Source organism: Artemia franciscana, chromosome 9 (genome assembly GCF_032884065.1).
Source record: "Artemia franciscana chromosome 9, ASM3288406v1, whole genome shotgun sequence".
NCBI classification, from domain to species: domain Eukaryota; kingdom Metazoa; phylum Arthropoda; class Branchiopoda; order Anostraca; family Artemiidae; genus Artemia; species Artemia franciscana.
Window position 1 is genome coordinate 24,717,075 of NC_088871.1, and position 23,466 is coordinate 24,740,540.

Sequence of the window (23,466 nt, forward strand, 5' to 3'; positions counted from 1 at the left end):
AAAGGAAAGTTGAATGATGTCGGTCTTCCTCGCTTGCTTCAGCAAGAGCAGAAACATCGCAATGCAGTATATAAAAGTTCTCTTTAGTGGTGATAGCAACCATTTCACCGTTCCCACCCCAAAATACTCCTGTTGGCTGATTATCAGTTCTTATTACAAGGTCAAGAGAATCCCAGCAGTAAAAAGTCAATTGATACTTAAAACGAACTCCAAGAAGTGTGCCCCCGTATATTCCATCAGCACCCACTTTCAGGGATTTTTTTTCTTTTGTTAACTTTTGGAAAACTTTGACAGTGGTAGTAGATTCTCGAATTGCGAAAGCTTCAGGTTCAATTCCCCAAACAAATTCCAAAGCGGAGCCATATGCTTTATTTCGAAGAGCCATTGCAGTATATATAATGTATTCACCTCCACCGCAGACAGCAACATAACGACCATCGCTGTTATGTGCCAATGTGTTCGCAAACACTTCAGAGCTTTTAGCGTCTCCTTTGCTAGAAAGATTAAGACGTTCGCCATCTTTGATATTTTCATTTGCAAATTGTTTCAAGTTAACCATTTCTATTTCAGAATTTTTTATCCACAAAATCTTTCCCCCCTCATCCATTGAGAAAGTTGGGTCTTCCTTTCCTAAGCGAATCATAACACAACCATCATCGAAACCAATGCCAACCATATTTGAGCCTTTTAGGCAGCAAATTGTAAAAGCCCTACCGAGCCCATAATTTAAAGTTTTCTCCAAACTGTAAGTGCTGGCATTCCAAATTTTGACTGTGCCATCTTCCGAACCAGTAATAATAATGGGCAATTCAGGATGAAAAACGACAGCTGTTACATTTTCTGTATGGCCATATAAACTTTGAACACAACTTCGATTTTGATAGTCCCAAATTTTCACCAAGCAATCATCGGCACCGGAGATCAAATAGGGCTTCTGGCCGGCGTGAGTGTAATCTAAACAGGTAATGTAATTCACATGACCTTTAAGTGTGAAGTTCGGAATGGAAGACGCAAGTTGCCAAATTTTAATGGTCTTGTCCAACGACGCAGATGCAAATGTATTATTATCTTTGGGATTAAATACAATCTGCATAACATAATGGGAATGCCCATCAAATACTTTCTGACAGGTCCAACTGTTGTCCCAGTTCCACATTTTGATTTTCTTGTCATCGCTTCCAGATAAAACAATTGGAAGTGTTGGATGGACAGCAAGGCATCTTACGTAATCTTTGTGGGCATCAACAACATGCTGCCGTTCCAGTGTATTGTAGTTAAAAACTCTTATTCTATAGTCATCTGAACCTGTGATAATCCAATTTTTCCTTGCAATAAATTTTCCAGATCGGACAGGACTGTAGCACACTTCAAAGGTCTTAATTAACTGCTGGTTTTGATGATTCCAAACATGGATCTTTCCATTATATAATGAGACTAACATCCATGGTTCGGTTGGATGCAAATCAACACATTTCACCCTATCAGACCTTGCTGTCAGTATATGTCTGTAATCTAATTTCAAATTCATTTTAAGTCTGCTGTTACTCTTAGAACACCTGGAAAACATCTACCCCAAGTCCGATTTCTAAAAATGAAATCTACTAATTAAAGCTTCAAACTTTTTGTTTTCTTTTTTTCGGTTTTGTTTTGTCGTAATTCATAGTCAAAATATATGCAAATATTTTTGCAATTGCCAGTTTTGTCCTCTTTAAGCAATTTAATATAAGGCTCTCCATACATGAGAATCTTCAATTTTTCCACAAAAGTGTGACGACATCAATGCAATACTGATGTATGTAAAAGTTTAAACACGTATTTTTTTCTAAAGTTAAGGGTCTTAATTAATTTTCACACTTCTGACCTATCTAAATCGTTTTTGTTTTAGTCCAGAATATCTCAGGATACCAATTTACCCAAAAAATAAGAAGCCTTTTCCGCAAAAAAACTGCTATATAAATAAATACACACAAACACAATCATTGCTCATTTATAAAAAGATAGTATAGGTGAATTAAAATTTTATGTTTTACATATTTAGAACCAGTATTAAAATCGAATTTTTGTTTTTGCTCTTTTATATATTGGATTTTTTTTTTTTTTTTTTAGCTTAAGTTTTTTCACTGTTCGTCCAACTAAAAATTAATGCACCAAAGACATAGAATAATTTTCATTTAAACTGCCCTATGCATACTAAAGATGAGGGCCGCTTTTTATGTACAGTGCATTAGCATGAACGGCTTGATTTTTTTATATGTTTTTAAGGAAAAACATGGAATTTTGTGTGTATGTATTGTAGAATGGTGCTTAAAGTTTACACTTTTAGGGTCTCAAATATTTGGAATTTCACACTGCTATTTTTTTATTTTTATATAAATCACACTCCTTTTTAGAGACGTCTCTTCATTTTTATAAAATCATACATTGAAGTTAAACATTAAACATTCGCACAAATTAAACATTCAAAATGAATAAAGAGTAAGATATTTTGTGCATACTAAGGGGTTTCCCCACAATCAAAAATCTTTAAAACCAGGTGGCACCCTCCTAAAGCGCCACGCCAACAGCTAGTATATATATATATATATATATATATATATATATATATATATATATATATATATATATATATATATATATATATATATATATATATATATATATATATATATATATATATATATATATATATATATACAGAGATATATAACACACAGACAGTTGTCTGTGTGTGTGTGTCGAGTGACTTCATGTTTGTGTGTCGACTGACGTCATGTTTGTCGACTGACGTCATTATAAGGATTGAGCTGTATGCGTCATGAAGTTGTTTGTCGACTGACGTCATGTTTGTCAACTGATGAAATTACATACCGGGACACCGGGACACAAATGACGACCGGGACACAGGGAATGTAAATGACGACCGGGAACCTCAAAGAGAAATTACAGACTGGGACACCCGGACACAAATCACGACCGGGACACAGGGAATATAAATGACGACCGGGACACAGGGACAAAACTACAACAGGGATGCCGGGGGCACAGGCGGGATATATAAATGACGACCGGGACACAGGGATTGTTCGAATAGAAATTACAGACCGGGACACCGGGACACAAATGACGACCTGGACACCGGGACACAGGGAATATAAATGACGACAGGGACACTCAAAGAGAAATTACAAACTGGGACACCGGGACACAAATGACGACCGGGACACAGGGAATATAAATGACGACCGGGATACAGGGACACATCCTTAGAATAATGAGGTATAGATCTGAATACGGATTGTTTTTCCCATGGACAATTATATGTTGCATGTTCAAGAGTCAGTAAACCGGACAATCTACTTATATGCACAGTCAATGGGACAGCGAAGAATGTTATATATTCGCATGTTTTACGTAGTTAAACACACACACACACATATATATATATATATATATATATATATATATATATATATATATATATATATATATATATATATATATATATTCACAGGTGGGACACAGGGACACAACTACAGTGGCGCGTAACTAATATGGCGTGTAACGACTTACGCGCGCGGGGAGGCTTGGGGGGCGCGAAGCGCCCCACCAACTAGGTGTTGGGGTGGCGGGAAGCGCCACCCCAACAGCTAGTATATATATAAATAAGTTGGCTGTGTGTGTGTGTTTGTCGGTTGACGTCATGTTTGTGTGTCGACTGACGTCATGTTTGTCTACTGACGCATTTTAAGGATTGAGCTGTATGCGTCATGAAGTTGTTTGTCGACTGACGTCATGTTTGTCAACTGATGAAATTACATACCGAGACACCGGGACACAAATGACGACCGGGACACAGGGAATATAAATGACGACCGGGAACCTCAAAGAGAAATTACAGACTGGGACACCCGGACACAAATCACGACCGGGACACAGGGAATATAAATGACGACCGGGACACAGGGACACAACTACAACGGGGACACCGGGGGCACAAGCGGGATATATATATGACGACCGGGACACAGGGATTGTTCGAATAGAAATTAAAGACCGGGGGACTAGAATATCGGGAGAGAGCTCATTCGAAAAGGAATTTAAAGTTAAAGCTAGCCTGTTTCGCCAAAAGTTGTCTAATCATAACTTTGAGACTGTCATTTTATTTAGTATAGCTAAAAGATATAATAACGATGTCGTTTGACATAACATGACCTTCCCAAAACCACTGGAGGAAGGGCCGTATGTTACTAAAATGCCCATTGTTTACATATAGTATTTGTTATAGATAAGCCTACCGACATTTTTCAGGGGAAGGGAGATTTTCTGGGGATGGATTTTCTACGGGAAGAATTTTCCATTGGGATGGAAGTTTCCCGATTTGAAATTTCCAGGGGAAGTTTTACACGGGGGAATTTGCCAGAATTTGTACTAGAAATTTATTTCATTTATCTTACTTTCTCGTTGGCGACCCCCTTTTATATTGGAGATGCTTGGGAGACATTGCCTGGGGGGGAATTTTAAGCAGAGTTAGAATTTTCTGAGGTATTTTTACGGGGAAAATATCGCAAGGAGAAATTCTGCATGGGAAAATTTCCATTTGGGGGGGGGGGTACGTCTAGGAGAAATGGGATAATCCTCCTAATAGTAATAAGTATTAAGTGTTATTATTATTATAATAATGCTAATGTAATAACACTTACTATATAATAGTAACAAGTATTACTAAGTAATAAGTATTATTACCCTAATAATACTCTTTGAATACTTATTAATTGGTTGAACCCCTACGATTCAATTGTCTTAGCTATTGGATAATTCTAGCTGTGTGAAATGATTTTACTGGATTAAGAATTTCTTGAGTATATCAAATATTGATTCAATGTGTCTTGATTGTGAATCAAAGGTATCTTTAAATCTATAAACACTTCTCGTTTTAGTACGGATGATCGATTTCTAAATAAATAGAAAACCAAGCCATGAATAATACAGTAAAAGCCTTATTTCTAATTCATATTCCAAACCAAGCCCATTTTATGGCATCCGTTAGTCTTGTCAATGAGGTTGTGACGTTAAAACTCAAGAGACGGGTTAGAAGAATAGCAGGGGAAATCTGGAAAAGTTAGACTCTGCTAAAATTGACTCTGAAAATGAGTTAGTTTCATACTCCCCTTTTTAGTCCGAGATCCCCCCCCCCATTTCCGTGAATTAACTTAAACTTTTCAAATAGTTACCTTTTTTGCGTACGGTATTTAGGGCATATGAGAAAAATGACAATTTTACTTGAACGCGTTTTTTCCATTAAACTGCGAGGAAATGTTGGTGAAACAACAAATCCAGTCTACACTCATAGTTGGCGTAAACAGCTCAACTACCTTGTGTCGTTTACAACAGCCTATTCTTGCATTTTTCTGTGTTTCTTTTTTTCTTAATCGGAATGTAAAAATCAGGTACGTAAGTTTTTTTTCAAGTAAACAGGGCTATTTTCTTTGCAAAAAAAAAAAAAAATACCTTATATGGCTAGGATTCAAGTGTGGGTATAGCCGCGTGGATCTTGATTTCTGGTCGAACGAAAACAAAGTTAGGCCTGACTATTTTCTAGACTTTTGGTAGGCAGTGATGATTTCTATGCAAAAGATACATATTTTGTTTTAAGTATGGGTATATTCAATATAGCAGCAAAAAAAGATTAATTTTGGATGAGCCAATATTCAGTTTTGAAAGCAAATGAATAAACTTTTTCAAGGAAGCCTTTCATGCTTCATCAGAGGTTGAATCTCTGATTTTGATGGTTTTACGGAGTTTTACATTAACCTAATGTGAAAGCATTTATTTAAGTGTGACACATTATACTTAACTTAATGTAAAGGCTCGTCTTGATTGACATCATTCACCCTACCAGTAGCAGGGCCGGTTTCAACTGGACAACCAATTATAGCCATCGGAAGATTCGGAGGCTGTCTAGTTATACAGGCTATCCAATCATAGCTGCTGGTTCAAAAATGATCTACCGACAAAAAATTTTGCTGGTAGGGTAAATGATGTCAATCAAGACAAGGCTTAACTGGATAACTTAGTATAGAATTACGTACATAATATGAAAGACGCTTAATTCTAAACCAGACTTTAGTGTGAAATATTGTGTCCTTAATGTTTTTCTTTTTTTCAGATTTAGGTGTCAGAGAGGGAACAGAAGTGAATGTGACGGATGTGACTTCTCTTCTTCCATGCATTTTCAAAATCTACTTTGACTCTCCAATGACATCTTAAAATATATCTATCGGATAATATTTTGCTGTTGATTGTAATTCCTACGGCTTTCAAAATATGTTTTTATTATTCATTAAATTATTGCAACTGATTTTGATGTTTTATATTGCTTCGATGCCAATTTTTTTTTTATTATTGAAACATTAGCCCTTAAAAGTACTTACGTTGGCTCAAGAAATTAGAATTCTGTCGTTCAATTTTTCTTCTTCAATGTCAAATCAATTAAGAACCAATGGATTCTCAAACCTTAGAATAAAGAGTGAGCTTAAAAAAATTACTATCCATTTCCAGCTCATTATATGCAGCGAAAAAATGAAAGAATGTCATCGTGACTAATGTGTCGATGAAAAAGATGTCTAATATACCAAATTTAATTCGAAAATAGATTACTGTGGCAGTTAAATTGTAGTTGTGGTAGTAGCGTGGACGTTTTGTCTTTTGATGAATTCGACATCCTCTTCATCATCCCCTTAAAGCTCCAGTTTAATACCCTAAGGTGTTTCTGAGATACACCCTTTTTACAAAATTCATACACATAGTGTGTTTTAATTTGGTTCAACACTCAACTTCGAACATTCCATGAAAGCTTCACCTGTCTAACATATAGCCTTTTTGGAGACCAAGGATCAAACGTGTTCTAATTAAAAATGTAAACAATGGGCAAATGGTATGACTTTCTATCCTTCCCCAAAGAGGTAAAGGGTCATGTTATCTTTAGGGGGAAAGTCATTGGACCTTTCATCTATTCTGAACAAGATAGCTTTCCCAACTTTCAATTATATCAATTCCTAATGTTTCTTATTCATCAAGAAAACTCGTTAAAAATTCGTTTTATGCTTGAATTTTGTGCCAAATACGAAATTTAATGTCATTAAATTTAATTTCTTTCTGCTCAAGACAGCTTCGCTCTTTACTTTTATTAAAACACTTTCTTTTTATTCGAATAGTTAATATAGTTGTAGAACCTCACAAGATGTAGCAGTCGTATCGGTTATGATAGTAGGAATAGTGGCAGCATGCGCAAAGGGCTTTTTGGTTGTTTCAACATCCCCCTGAATATGCCCTTGGTCAATTGATTATCGTCCATAAATCTCCAACTTAATACCCTCAGTCACTCTTGAGTTTTCCCCTTTTGACAACCCCTCAACATTCTCTTAAAGCTTCACTTGAATGCATATGGTGCTTTTGAACAGCAAAAATCAAACATAACCTTTTTCCAAATAAGAAATACTATGTATAAACAATGGGCGAAATGTACAACTTACAACCCTTTCTCCGAGGGTCTGTGGGGGATCGACATCCCCACATACATAGTTACTTGACTTTCCAACTATGTTGTTCAAAATGATTCATATCAGATTATTGGTTGTGTTTGGAGAACTAATAGGCTTGGGGGGGGGGCTGCTTGCACTCCAATTTCTTTTGACTCTTAAAAAGGGCACTAGAACTTTCTGTTTCCAATCGAAGAAGATCTGTTAAAAGTTCTTACTATAGTGCTGTGTTGTCTGTTATATTGCCTGTATCTCTTTTGAAAACCTGTGTGCATATATATTTTTTCGCGCAATTGAACCTCCCCCCCCCCGAAACGTTTTCCTAACAGGTTCAACTTAATACCCTTAGCCTCACTAGTTACAGCAATCGTAGTAGCAGTATTAGTAGTGGCACAGTGTTTTTGGCTTAGTTCAGAATCTGCCACAATATACCCTGAAAGTTCCAGCTTAGTAATGGCAGCTGTTCCTGAAATACACCCGTCTGACAATCTGCATGCTCATAGTTCGTTTTGACTTGGTTCAACATCCACCGAAACACTTCCTAAAACTTTCACCTTTATACGCTCAGCTTCAGTAGTAGCAATGGTTGTAGTAGTAGCATTAGCGGCCGTATACACATAGCACCTTTGTTTTTTCAACTCACGCTGAAAGTTTCAACTTATTATCATAGACCGTTCCTGAGGCATTGCTGATGGTTGCTCTTGACAATCTGTATGCGCATAATGTGTTTTGATTTAGCTTAACATTTCCCAAAATTCTGCCTTAGTAACTTTAGTAGCAGTAGTAATAGTAAAAACAGTAGTAGTAGTAGCTGTAGAACTAGTAATAGCCCTAGCTTTAATAGGCATAATGCTACTAGGAATTACAATAGTAACAATTGGCAAATACAGTAACTATAGTAACAATGATGAAAACAGTGTGCAATTATATAACTTACAGCACTTGCCCCAAGAACTCTGGGGACCTTTGAACTATGCTGAACAAAATAGCTATCTGAAATATTTTCAGTGGATGTGCTTTGGGGAATTGATGGTTCAAAATAGCCATTGTTTTAATACTTAACTAGCTGTTGGGGTGGCGCTTCGCGCCACCCCAACACCCCCCCCCCCCCAAGGCCCCCCGCGCGCGTAAGTCGTTACGCGCCATATTAGTTACGCGCCATTGTAGTTGTGTCCCTGTGTCCCACCTGTGAATATAGATAGATTTATATATGTGTTTCAAACTACGTAAAACATGCGAATATACAACATTCTTGGCTTTCCCATTGTCTGTGCATATACAAAGCCTTATGTACTAATAATGACGTCATATGCAAACGCTCTTTTTACAAACAAACAAACATGCATACACACAACTCGTTTTTATATAGATAGATATAATACAAATTAACTGCTTAAAACTTGCGAATATACAACATTCTTCGCTGTCAAATTATCGCTGCATATAAATAGATTGTCAGGTTTACCGACCCTCGAACATGCAACATACAATTGTCCATGGGAAAAACAATCAGTATTAAGATCTATACCACATTTTTCTAATGATTGACCTTGAGCTTTGTTAATGGTGATTGCAAATGCTAATCGAATTGGGAATTGCAATCTTTTAAATTGAAAAGGCAGATCCGTTGGAATCATGGGAATGCGAGGAATAAGAACAGCCTCACCCTCAAAAGGCCCTGTCAAGATTGTGGCCACTATTAGGTTTTCCATTGTTTTTTTTTACGGCAAGTCGCGTGCCATTGCAAAGCTTTGGTGGGTTGATATTTCTTAAAAGTATTATTGGTACGCCTATTTTTAGTTGTTGCACGTGTGGTGGAAACCCTGAAAGATCCACGGAATTTAAAAATTCAGATGGATAATTAACCGCTTCATTTGGTTCCAAAACTGTGTCGACTGACTTGTAAAGGACTGCCTGGTCTCGAATCTTGGTCAAAATAATATTGTTGATTTCGTGGACGTCTATATTTTGGGGTGCAAGAATCGCTCTTTCACTTAGCCATTTATTATTTTTATAATTGTTTAGAATATTCAGGAATACTTTTTCAATCAATTCATTTTTGGACGTCACTAAATTACAGAAATCAGCAGGTAGTTGTATACGTCCTGAAATTGAGTCTACTGGGAGCTTTCCGTTTCCAATTGCCAGCAACTGATCTGAAAATGTTTGACCAGAGTCATCGTTTTGCAATCGGACACGCATATTTGTAGTTAATTTTAATGTTTTTACGTGTGCCCATAAATTAGAATTTTTCAGGCAAGCATTCATTTCGTCTGCAGGGGTTGATCTCGGTATTATAGATAATGTTTGCCTGAAATCTCCCGCAAGCAATATTAATGTGCTGCCAAAGGGTTTCGACTTCCCTCGCAAATCTTTCAAGCATTGATCCAGAGCCTCGAGCGATTTTTTGTGTGCCATTGTGCACTCATCCCAAATAATAAGTTTGCATTGCTGCAATACTTTACCCATCCCAGATGATTTGGAAATATTGCACGTGGGAGTTTCTGTAGAATGCAAATTCAGAGGCAATTTCAAAGCGGAATGTGCTGTTCTTCCACCAGGCAGCAATGTTGCGCCTATTCCGGACGACGCAATTGCCAACGCTATTTCATTTTTTGATCGAATTGATGCCAGAATCAGTTTTATCACAAACGTTTTACCAGTACCTCCTGGCGCATCCAAAAAGAATATTTCTCCAACGTTGTTATCGACACAAAGCATTATCGTATCATAAATGTCTTTTTGTTCCGACGTTAACTTGGAAATGTTATTTTGTACACACGACAATAGATCACTCGTACTGTAACTTTGTTCACGATCCAATTCTACACATGTCGAAACAGCAGCGATACGGTTAGGTGAAGGCATTCCCAAATCCTGAAGAGGTTTGTTTGCCATACGTACGCACAAATCTTCTATAATAAATAAAGTGTAAATTTCTGATGTAAAATCAAAAGTCATATCTGACGTCTCTAACTGTTTTCAATGGAGTATATCTTCGGACATTCTTGACGTATATTTTTCCCATAACTCTGTAGGAGCTGATGGAGAGCAAGTTGTTAAAATGATGCCAAACAATGCACGAATTTGACTTGGGGTTGACGTTTCGCACGCGTCATTGATGCAGTTATCCCAGTGTTGGTCATTCTCCAATAAATTTATTTATTGGAAAATTCACCATGCATGGCCAAAGGAAGGTGCACAAAGCAATATCCTGAGTCGTCAATATCTAGCGTCGTCCGGAATAGCCGCAACATTGCTGCCTGGTGGAAGAACTGCTCATTCCGCTTTGAAATTGCCTCTGAATTTGCATTCTACAGAAACTCCCACGTGCAATATTTCCGAATCATCTGGGATGGGTAAAGTATTGCAGCAATGCAAACTTATTATTTGGGATGAGTGCACAATGGCACACAAAAAATCGCTCGAGGCTCTTGATCAATGCTTGAAAGATTTGCGAGGGAAGTCGAAACCCTTTGGCAGCACATTAATATTGCTTGCGGGAGATTTCAGGCAAATATTACCTATAATACCGAGATCAACCCCTGCAGACGAAATGAATGCTTGCCTGAAAAATTCTAATTTATGGGCACACGTAAAAACATTAAAATTAACTACAAATATGCGTGTCCGATTGCAAAACGATGACTCTGGTCAAACATTTTCAGATCAATTGCTGGCAATTGGAAACGGAAAGCTCCCAGTAGACTCAATTTCAGAACGTATACAACTACCTGCTGACGGAAAGCTCCCAGTAGACTCAATTTCAGGACGTATACAACTACCTGCTGATTTCTGTAATTTAGTGACGTCCAAAAATGAATTGATTGAAAAAGTATTTCTAAATATTCTAAACAATTATAAAAATAATAAATGGTTAAGTGAAAGAGCGATTCTTGCACCCAAAAATATAGACGTCCACGAAATCAACAATATTGTTTTGACCAAGATTCGAGACCAGGCAGTCCTTTACAAGTCAGTCGACACAGTTTTGGAACCAAATGAAGCGGTTAATTATCCATCTGAATTTTTAAATTCCTTGGATCTTCAGGGTTTCCACCACACGTGCTACGACTAAAAATAGGCGTACCAATAATACTTTTAAGAAATATCAACCCACCAAAGCTTTGCAATGGCACGCGACTTGCCGTAAAAAAAAAAAAAACAATGGAAAACCTATTAGAGGCCACAATCTTGACAGGGCCTTTTGAGGGTGAGGCTGTTCTTATTTCTCGCATTCCCATGATTCCAACGGATCTGCCTTTTCAATTTAAAAGATTGTAATTCCCAATTCGATTAGCATTTGCAATCACCATTAACAAAGCTCAAGGTCAATCATTAGAGAATTGTGGTATAGATCTTGATACTGATTGTTTTTCCCATGGATAATTGTACGTTGCATGTTCGAGGGTCAGTAAACCTGACAATCTGTTTATATGCAGCGACAATTTGACAGCGAAGAATGTTGTATATTCGCAAGTTTTACGCAGTTAATTTGTATTATATCTATCTATATAAAAACGAGTTGTGTGTATGCATGTTTGTTTGTTTGTAAAAATAGCGTTTGCATATGACGTCATTATTAGTACATAAGGCTTTGTATATGCACAGACAATGGGAAAGCCAAGAATGTTGTATATTCGCAAGTTTTACGTAGTTTGAAATACATATATAAATCTATCTATATTCACAGGTGGGACACAGGGACACAACTACAATGGCGCGTAACTAATATGGCGCGTAACGACATACGCGCGCGGGGGGGCTTTGGAGGGCGCGAAGCGCCCCACCAACTAGGTGTTGGGGTGGCGCGAAGCGCCACCCCAACAGCTAGTATATATCTAAATATATAAAAATAAGTTGTCTGTGTGTGTGTGTCTGTCGAGTGACGTCATGTTTGTGTGTTGACTGACGTCATGCTTTCGACTGATGAAATTACAGACCGGGACATCGGGACACAAATGAGGACCGGGACATAGGGAATATAAATGACGACCGGGACACTCAAAGAGAAAGCGACCGGGACAAAAGGAATGTTCGATTAGCAATCACCATCAACAAAGCACCGTGACACAAATGACGACCAGGACACTCAAAGTGAAATTACAGACCGGAACACAAATGACTACCGGGACAAAAATAACGACCGGGACACAGGGAATATAAATGACGACCGCGACACTCAAAGAGAAATTACAGACTGGGACAACGGGACACAAATGACGACCGGGACACAGGGAAATAACAACAACGGGGACGCCGGGGGGCACAGGGGGATATATAAATGACGACGGGGACACAGGGAATGTTCGATTAGCAATCACCATCAACAAAGCTCAACGGCAATCATTAGAATAATGAGGTATAGATCTGAATACAGATAGTGTTTCTCATGGACAATTATATGTTTGACGACCGGGACACTCAAAGAGAAAGCGACCGGGACACAGGAATGTTCGATTAGCAATCACCATCTACAAAGCACCGGGACACAAATGACGACCGGGACACAGGGAATATAAATGACGACCAGGACACTCAAAGAGAAATTACAGACCGGGACACTGGAACACAAATGACGACCAGGACACAGGGAATATAAATGTAGACCGCGACACTCAAAGAGAAATTACAGACTGGGACACCTAGACACAAATGACGACCGGGACAAAGTGAAACAACAACAACGGGAACGCCGGGGGACACAGGGAGATATATAAATGACGACGAGTACACAGGGAATGTTCGATTAGCAATCACCATCAACAAAGCTCAAGGGCAATCATTAGAATAATGAGGTATAGATCTGAATACATATTGTTTTTCCCATGGACAATTATATGTTGCATGTTTAAGAGTCGGTAAACTTGACAATCTATTTATATGTAGAGACAATGGGACAGCCAAGAATGTATATTCGCAAGTTTTACGTAGTTAAATATATACGTATATATATATATATATATATATATATATATATATATATATATATATATATATATATATATATATATATATATATATAAATGGCAGATGCTCCCATGGTCCAAAATTCTTGGAAGTTGCCTAGGAAGAATTTCCAAATGAGTAAGCATGATTTATACTCATGATATTCAGCTGGAAGGACATCTGCTAGGGATAAAGCACTGTTTGGTTGCTAAGCATATTTTCTCAGTGTGAAAGAACCTTGAATATTTCCCTGAGCTTCCTGTGACTTTTCACGCATTTTTTCTTAAACCTGAGAATATAGGAGATGGACTGTGACATTTTGCACAATGATTTGCATAATTTATAGCGGGGCGGACTGGATTGAGTTTGAGGCCTCAAAGGCCCATTGCCTCCATACCCCATATAACTAAGCTTGCAGAGTCACACCAATTACCTCCATCCTAAGCCAGAATTTGAGATTTGCGACACCAAAACTCGAACACACGTCCCGAAGGACATAGGATTGCAAGTCCAGTGTACCATTTTCTTGGCTAGGGTGGCTCGACTGTTGATATATGCAGCCTTTCTTATTTGCCAGAAATGCTTAAAAAGCCAACTAAGGAGGTCAAACTTTGAAAATACAAATATCTTTTCTTTTTTCTCTGTTTCCGTAGTTCTTCGGATAAATGTTTATTTTTCTTACTCATTTTTATCAAATAATGGTCACAGAGCTTTATACTGCTGTAAAGCAGTAAAAAGCTGTAAAAAGATATGTTACTTAATCTTGATTTTAAATATCTAGGAGTTGTTAAGAACAAAATTTCATGGGAACACATTACTGAGATAAGCTATATTTTTAAGTAAATACTTATATTTAAAAATTGAATATGGCTAGATATCTGTGGCTGCATAGTAAATGCATGAATGTGGCTTGTTTTATTGTCACCGTTGCTATCATGAGACTTTCGATACATCCCTATGATTGAATTCGTCTCTACACACGCCTGATTTGTCTGACAAGTCAGAAAATAACTGTTCCTTTCTTGGTTTTGAAATCTCTGGAAGTTTTTCAGAAACATATTTTGAATTAGGAAAACAAGTCAGCAAACTAAGATTAGAATATTAAAAGCCAAGTTAATAAATTTCTCAAGGGCGGCTCAGCAACGTGGGTGCTTCAAAAGACTGATTTATTAAATACTAGCTGTTGGGGTGGCTCTTCGTGCCACCCCAACACCTAGTTGGTGGGGGCACTTCGCGCAACCACCCCCAAGCCCCCCCGCACGCTTAAATCGTTACGCGCAATATTAGCTACGCGCCATTGTAGTTGTGTCCCTGTGTCCCACCTGTGATATATATATATATATATATATATATATATATATATATATATATATATATATATATATATATATATATATATATATATATATATATATATATATATATATATATATATATATATTTTTAACTACATAAAACTTGCGAATATACAACGTTCTTGGCTGTCCCATTGTCTGTGCATAAGTCTGACAGAAATTATACAGATTATCAACCCATAAGAATTTAAATCTGGCCCAATTTTACAGTAAATTTTATTAAAAAACGAACACTAGTTAAATCGAACAGAGGTTACCACAAATAGGAGTAGGTTGTCATCCTCCTAGGCTTTCTAATGACCAGAGCATCGTTTGTGATCTACTGAAACCTAAATATTATATTATTAGTTTCTGTTCTGCCATTATAACAATATTTGTAGTATTTTCTGATCGCTTTAAGGTTCTTTTGCTTATATATTTTAGTTTCTGTTTGTTTTAGGATTCATCTATAGATCCATTGCAATGTAAATTATGTTACCTTTCAGTTTGGTCGATTATTCATTTTAAATTTTATTTCGCTTCGGGGTTCAATGGCCCGTGTAATTTGTTTTAATTTTAATTGTGGATTATTATATGGTTTTCTACTCGTCTTAATTCTTTTATAAGACTGCAACCAATGAATTGCAGATTTGCACCCTTTACATAACTTTGGAACACGATGCCTTATTTCCCACGTTCCCAGAATACTTTTTGGCACTTTTCGTTCATTCGTAATTTTATCCAAGAGGGAGGCGAATTGTCTGTAATTACTTACCGGTGCTAAACTTGTAAATGTTCTCTTGGCTTTGAATCCTTTGAAAGCAGTTGAGGAAAAAGCTTCGAAGGAAAAGTCTTCAAGGAAGGAATTTCAAAGGAAAACCCATTATTATCAAGCTAATGTTAGGAATCAAGCAATGTCTGGATTTGAGCATAACATACGAGAGCATGAGATAGCCTTTCTTTTTATTTCCCTAGTTTCCATGGATCTTCCAACATATTAAAATTTATCTGACTTGTTTCCACACAGGAAAAGTCAATGAATAAGGTGCTGCTATCAAATTAAAATAACAGATGTGTTCTTCGTTCCAACAGTTCTGGAAGATGTTAAGCAAGAATTTTGAATGAGGACAATTTAACCGAGTCAGGTTTGTTTTAATTAGCCTAACACCTGTTGAAAATCAAGCATGGCTTCATTTCAAACATGGGTCACATAAGAAAGAAAGCCGTCGCAAACACCCTGTTCGACATCGTAAACAAGACCGGGGGCAAATAAGATAAGAATTTCTTGGCCGTCTCTGCACCAAAAATGCTGATCACACCTACTATCACTGAAAATAGTCCATTGAGCCTTGAACAGTTGCCAAAACATAAAAGAAATGGAGATATAGATGCAAACATGAGATTTGGGTGTGCTAAACTCCTCTCACTGAGGATGATGAGCTAGATTCATCAAAAATTCAAAATGTTTTGGCCTAGTAATGTATTTTTGATGTACCTTCAGTATCCCCTTGACTTGATTCTGTGTGCACAGATTCCTGCAGATCCAGGGAGAGCCGGAGGACCTGGGATTTTTTCTGGTGCCCGCTCTCCCTGTCTCTTTTTTCACACTTATTTAGAATAAATTTGTCAATTTTTGTCCATTTGGCACCTTTGTCAAATTGACCCCCCCCCTTCCAAGAATTTTCTCATTGGTACCCTTGTCATTCGCCCCTCCCCCAAGATTTCAGTCTATATCCTCCCTTGAGCACAGAGCACTTTTGCAATTTAAGGGCCTGTTCCAATTGTTTACCACGAAAATTTCGGTCACCATTGTAACTGACATCACCACTTACCTAATAATTACGGTAATTTTTAATTTCAAACAGTTTGTGGTAACAAACTGTATGTAAGAAGTGACCCCGCTCAATAGTAACCGAAACTCCAAGAAAATGACATTTTGACACCAATAGATGTATCAGTAGAATCGGCTTGTTATGCTGATTTCAAATATTTAAGTTTCTTTAAATTTATTCTTTTCCATTAAAGGCTGCCGGCCTGAGAAAATTTGCCCGAGTTTCGAAAAAGGGTAAAACGCCCCCAAAAAGTCATAGAATCTTAATGAAAATCACACCATCAGAGTCATCATATCAGGTTTTATCAAAGGGATGATTGTATCGACTCACTGGTCTTAAGTTATTGTAAGATGGCTCATTCGAACGGAGATTTAAAGCTCTAGTGCCCTTTTTAAGTGACCAAAAAGACTGGAGTGCAACTAGGCCGTGTCCCCCATCTTTTTTTTTCCCAAAATCGTCCCATCAAAATTTTGAGCCACCGATTCTCTTCATTATGGTTGAAAGGCCCAATAACTATGCCTTTAGATATAGTATAACCCCCATCTTCAGCCCACTGCCCTATGGGAAAGGTTTTTAAGTTATAAATCTGCCCATTGTTTATTCATAATGTTTATCTTTCGGAAGTATGTATACCTTTCGGGCGTGAGGGGGGGGGGCGAATTTTCTGATGGGGGTTATCCACGGAAGGATTTTCCATGGAGAGGGAAGTTTCTAGGGGATGAACTTGTCAGGGGTAATTGTACACTGTGGGAATTTGCCAGAATTCCTTTGAAAAAATTTATTTTTATATGTTTTGCTTTCTCTTTTCCGTCTCAGTTTTACGTGTGGAGTTGATAAGGATAATTGTCCGGGATAAGTTTTCACCAGGATTGTATTTTATAGAGAATATGTTTTCCTTGGGGAGGGGGATTTCTCAGCGGAGGTGTGGCCAGATTTGCTAGCATTATTTAAAAAACGATCAGAAATTAAATAAAAAAACACATTTTTCAACTGAAAGTAATGAGCAACATTAAAACTTCAAACAAACAGACATTGTTACGTATATGACGGGGATTCCCCCTTTTCAACACCTTGCTCTTTACACTAATGTCATTTATTACCATGCTAAGCAACCATGGTAAGCTGTATAAATATGTCATTTATGGCACACCTGTTGAAAAGAAAATGAAAAGAAAGCTGAAGTTTAGTATTTCCAAATTAACCGTAAGAGAGGATTATGCGTCACTAATCGTATGCCAATTGTTCTTACGAAATGATATCCGATTTTTTTTTTTTACCATAAGAAGTTTATTTATTTTTCGAAAATATTGAGATTACATAACCCAAAAATCACCCTTACATCAGCAGCATAATAGAATAAAATTTGGATTGAACATCTTAAGAAGGGGCAGTGAAAAAACACACACACACTCTTGGATTTTTTTTTTTAATATTATGAATATCTAATACTCTAGTAAATGTTAAGTCCCATGGTATTAATAAACAAGCATAAAATGAATAAGCATAAAAGGATTTTTTAATAAACAAGCTATACAACTGTACGAAAAATTCCTTTTTGAAAGCCTGCTGTCAGTGGGGCATGACAGCATGACCTTCTTCAACCAAGTCGGGCGCCAAAATTGTTTGACAAGGATCCCAAGGTGTAATATCATGGGATTTAAATCAACCAGGGAATATAATCCATCGCACCTCACCAGTTTGGAATCATATTCCAATACTTGTTGGAATACACTGTTTGGAATCATATCATAGCAAAACTTGAGCCCAGCTTCTTAGGTTACTCATAACCTCAATATCCAAGCAAATCCTCTTCACTTATGTTACTGTAATCAATATTTTCTAAGTTCATGTTTTCTAAGTCCAGTTCTATATCTCTGTCAGTAATCAGTTCAGCTGATTGAGGTTCCAATTGTCTCTGTTCCTCTAATGCCCCATCATCGCTAGGATTATTTTCCCTAGTTTTTTTCAAGGTTTAAGCCAGAGGTAAAGGCTTTGGAAAGTTCTTCGAAGACATTTCTCTGGTTGTTAGAGGTCCTTGTTGAATATTGGCTAGCTGGGACGATTCTTTCACTTTGTTCCAAATATCTCTGAATTTGCAACGATTCCTCAAAGCTAGGAAAGAGATTCGTGTACTCCAAAGGATCAGCGATGCCTTGGGCTGCTTTTGCATTTGATTTCTGTTGTTCAGCTTTCCAAAGTTGCGTCACCCTTGGTACTTCAGAGGGCAGATAGGTCCTTGCGAAAAACGCTGCATCTGGCAACTTATTAGTTTCAACTAAAATATCTAAAGCTTTCAAATTTTGGTGGGTCAAAAGATATGCAGTGAAGGCAACGTTAAATTTTCTTGCACTACGAGCCATTTCTGCAAGCTCCGCCACCTTATCCAAATTGCCACTTGAACTCCTAAGAATTAACATAGCTCCAAAATCCTGGGTTGCTTCATAGCACTTGTCTGCCAGATCCAACCTACCATTTAAAATACTGCAGTCTGCTAGCTGTCGCCACTTTTGATCGCTGCCGATTTCTCTGGCTAACTCAACAGCCAAATCAAGCTTACTCAATTGTAGGGCAAGATCAAACTTATGATCAGGGTCCGTTGATACTGAAAGGGCTTGGCTAACGAACCCTTGTTTTTCTAGGAAATGTGCAATTTTCGTATAGTATGACCGTGGGATACTGGGTAGGAGCTGCTGGGCATTTTGGATATCTTTCCTCATAACAGAGGTTTCAAAGTCTAGAACAGAGAGGTGTAGAGAGTATGATAAAACATTCAATTCCTTGTCACAGAGATAGATTCGGTTATGTCTTGGAATGTAGCCAAGTATGTAATGGGGTCTATCTAAGTAAGATATTGTGACTATTTCACCACCAACATAGTAATTCAGTCTGTTCAAGGAGTTCAAATAAATAAAACAATCCCCCACCCAGGTAGCTGTTTTCACGTTTTCTTGTTTTTCATCTATATCGTCAAAAGGAAAGTTGAATGATGTCGGTCTTCCTGCTTGCTTCAGCAACAGCAGAAAAATCGCAATGCAGTATATAAAAGTTCTCTTTAGTGGTGATAGCAACCATTTCACCGTTCCCACCCCAAAATACTCCTGTTGGCTGATTATCAGTTCTTATTACAAGGTCAAGAGAATCCCAGGAGTAAAAAGTCAATTGATTTTTAAAACGAACTCCAAGAAGTGTGCCCCCGTATATTCCATCAGCATCCACTTTCAGGGATTTTTTTTCTTTTGTTAACTTTTGGAAAACTTTGACAGTGGTAGTAGATTCTCGAATTGCGAAAGTTTCAGGTTCAATTCCCCAAACAAATTCCAAAGCGGCGCCATATGCTTTATTTCGAAGAGCCATTGCAGTATATATAATGTATTCACCTCCACCGCAGACAGCAACATAACGACCATCGCTGTTATGTGCCAATGTGTTCGCAAACACTTCAGAGCTTTTAGCGTCTCCTTTGCTAGAAAGATTAAGACGTTCGCCATCTTTGATATTTTCATTTGCAAATTGTTTCAAGTTAACCATTTCTATTTCAGAATTTTTTATCCACAAAATCTTTCCCCCCGCATCCATTGAGAAAGTTGGGTCTTCCTTTCCTAAGCGAATCATAACACAACCATCATCGAAACCAATGCCAACCATATTTGAGCCTTTTAGGCAGCAAATTGTAAAAGCCCTACCGAGCCCATAATTTAAAGTTTTCTCCAAACTGTAAGTGCTGGCATTCCAAATTTTGACTTTGCCATCTTCCGAACCAGTAATAATAATGGGCAATTCAGGATGAAAAACGACAGCTGTTACATTTTCTGTATGGCCATATAAACTTTGAACACAACTTCGATTTTGATAGTCCCAAATTTTCACCAAGCAATCATCGGCACCGGAGATCAAATAGGGCTTCTGGCCGGCGTGACTATAATCTAAACAGGTAATGTAATTCACATGACCTTTAAGTGTGAAGTTCGGAATGGAAGACGCAAGTTGCCAAATTTTAATGGTCTTGTCCAACGACGCAGATGCAAATGTATTATTATCTTTGGGATTAAATACAATCTGCATAACATAATGGGAATGCCCATCAAATACTTTCTGACAGGTCCAACTGTTGTCCCAGTTCCACATTTTGATTTTCTTGTCATCGCTTCCAGATAAAACAATTGGAAGTGTTGGATGGACAGCAAGGCATCTTACGTAATCTTTGTGGGCATCAACAACCTGCTGCCGTTCCAGTGTATTGTAGTTAAAAACTCTTATTCTATAGTCATCTGAACCTGTGATAATCCAATTTTTCCTTGCAATAAATTTTCCAGATCGGACAGGACTGGAGCACACTTCAAAGGTCTTAATTAACTGCTGGTTTTGATGATTCCAAACATGGATCTTTCCATTATATAATGAGACTAACATCCATGGTTCGGTTGGATGCAAATCAACACATTTCACCCTATCAGACCTTGCTGTCAGTATATGTCTGTAATCTAATTTCAAATTCATTTTAAGTCTGCTGTTACTCTTAGAACACCTGGAAAACATCTACCCCAAGTCCGATTTCTAAAAATGAAATCTACTAATTAAAGCTTCAAACTTTTTGTTTTCTTTTTTTCGGTTTTGTTTTGTCGTAATTCATAGTCAAAATATATGCAAATATTTTTGCAATTGCCAGTTTTGTCCTCTTTAAGCAATTTAATATAAGGCTCTCCATGCATGAGAATCTTCAATTTTTCCACAAAAGTGTGACGACATCAATGCAATACTGATGTATGTAAAAGTTTAAAGACGTATTTTTTTTTCTAAAGTTAAGGGTCTTAATTAATTTTCACACTTCTGACCTATCTAAATCGTTTTTGTTTTAGTCCAGAATATCTCAGGATACCAATTTACCCAAAAAATAAGAAGCCTTTTCCGTGAAAAAACTGCTATATAAATAAATACACACAAACACAATCATTGCTCATTTATAAAAAGATAGTATAGGTGAATTAAAATTTTATGTTTTACATATTTAGAACCAGTATTAAAATCGAATTTTTGTTTTTGCTCTTTTATATATTGGATTTTTTTTTTTTTTTTTTAGCTTAAGTTTTTTCACTGTTCGTCCAACTAAAAATTAATGCACCAAAGACATAGAATAATTTTCATTTAAACTGCCCTATGCATACTAAAGATGAGGGCCGCTTTTTATGTACAGTGCATTAGCATGAACGGCTTGATTTTTTTATATGTATTTAAGGAAAAACATGGAATTTTGTGTGTATGTATTGTAGAATGGTGCTTAAAGTTTACACTTTTAGGGTCTCAAATATTTGGAATTTCACACTGCTATTTTTTTTATTTTTATATAAATCGCACTCCTTTTTAAAGACGTCTCTTCATTTTTATAAAATTATACATTGAAGTTAAACATTAAACATTCGCACAAATTAAACATTCAAAATGAATAAAGAGTAAGATATTTTGTGCATACTAAGGGGTTTCCCCACAATCAAAAATCTTTAAAACCAGGTGGCACCCTCCTAAAGCCCCACGCCAACCGCGCCACCCCAACAGCTAATATATATATATATATATATATATATATATATATATATATATATATATATATATATATATATATATATATATATATATATATATATATATATACAGAGATATATAACACATAGACAGTTGTCTGTGTGTGTGTGTCGAGTGACTTCATGTTTGTGTGTCGACTGACGTCATGTTTGTCGACTGACGTCATTATAAGGATTGAGCTGTATGCGTCATGAAGTTGTTTGTCGACTGACGTCATGTTTGTCAACTGATAAAATTACATACCGGGACACCGGGACACAAATGACGACCGGGACACAGGGAATGTAAATGACGACCGGGAACCTCAAAGAGAAATTACAGACTGGGACACCCGGACACAAATCACGACCGGGACACAGGGAATATAAATGACGACCGGGACACAGGGACACAACTACAACAGGGATGCCGGGGGCACAGGCGGGATATATAAATGACGACCGGGACACAGGGATTGTTCGAATAGAAATTACAGACCGGGACACCGGGACACAAATGACGACCTGGACACCGGGACACAGGGAATATAAATAACGACAGGGACACTCAAAGAGAAATTACAAACTGGGACACCGGGACACAAATGACGACCGGGACACAGGGAATATAAATGACGACTGGGATACAGGGACACATCCTTAGAATAATGAGGTATAGATCTGAGGTATAGATCATAATTATATGTTGCATGTTCAAGAGTCAGTAAACCTGACAATCTACTTATATGCACAGTCAATGGGACAGCGAAGAATGTTATATATTCGCATGTTTTACGTAGTTAAAAACATATATATATATATATATATATATATATATATATATATATATATATATATATATATATATATATATATATATATATATATATATATATATATATATATATATATATATATATATATATATATATATATATATATATATATATATATATATATATATATATATATATATATATATATATATATATATATATATATATATATATATATATATATATATATATATATATATATATATATATATATATATATATATATATATATATACTAGCTGTTGGGGTGGCGCTTCGCGCCACCCCAACACCTAGTTGGTGGGGGCGCTTCGCGCCCCCCCCCCAAGCCCCCCTGCGCGCGTAAGTCGTTACGCGCCATATTAGTTACGCGCCATTGTAGTTGTGTCCCTATGTCCCACCTGTTAGCTTTTTAGCTTTTTTAGTTTTTTATTAGTTTTTAG

The 23,466-nt window shown here is 37.0% G+C and overlaps 2 protein-coding genes across 2 annotated transcripts in view; both read right to left on the bottom strand.

Moving 5' to 3' along the window:
• Nucleotides 1–1,564, bottom strand: part of LOC136030798 (coatomer subunit beta'-like) — a 19,093-nt gene extending 17,529 nt beyond the window's left edge. The window contains exon 1 of the mRNA XM_065709845.1: nucleotides 38–1,564. Coding sequence (XP_065565917.1) covers nucleotides 38–1,528 — 1,491 coding nt within the window. The 5' untranslated portion in view covers nucleotides 1,529–1,564. The remainder of the gene's footprint in view (nucleotides 1–37) is intronic.
• A 15,750-nt stretch (nucleotides 1,565–17,314) lies between these two features.
• On the bottom strand, nucleotides 17,315–21,468 carry LOC136031179 (coatomer subunit beta'-like). Its single transcript, XM_065710533.1, is given in 2 exon segments — nucleotides 17,315–19,647; nucleotides 19,649–21,468. Coding segments are annotated over 2 exon segments (2,580 nt in total). The 5' UTR covers nucleotides 21,190–21,468; the 3' UTR covers nucleotides 17,315–18,608.
• Nucleotides 21,469–23,466: the final 1,998 nt, after the last annotated feature.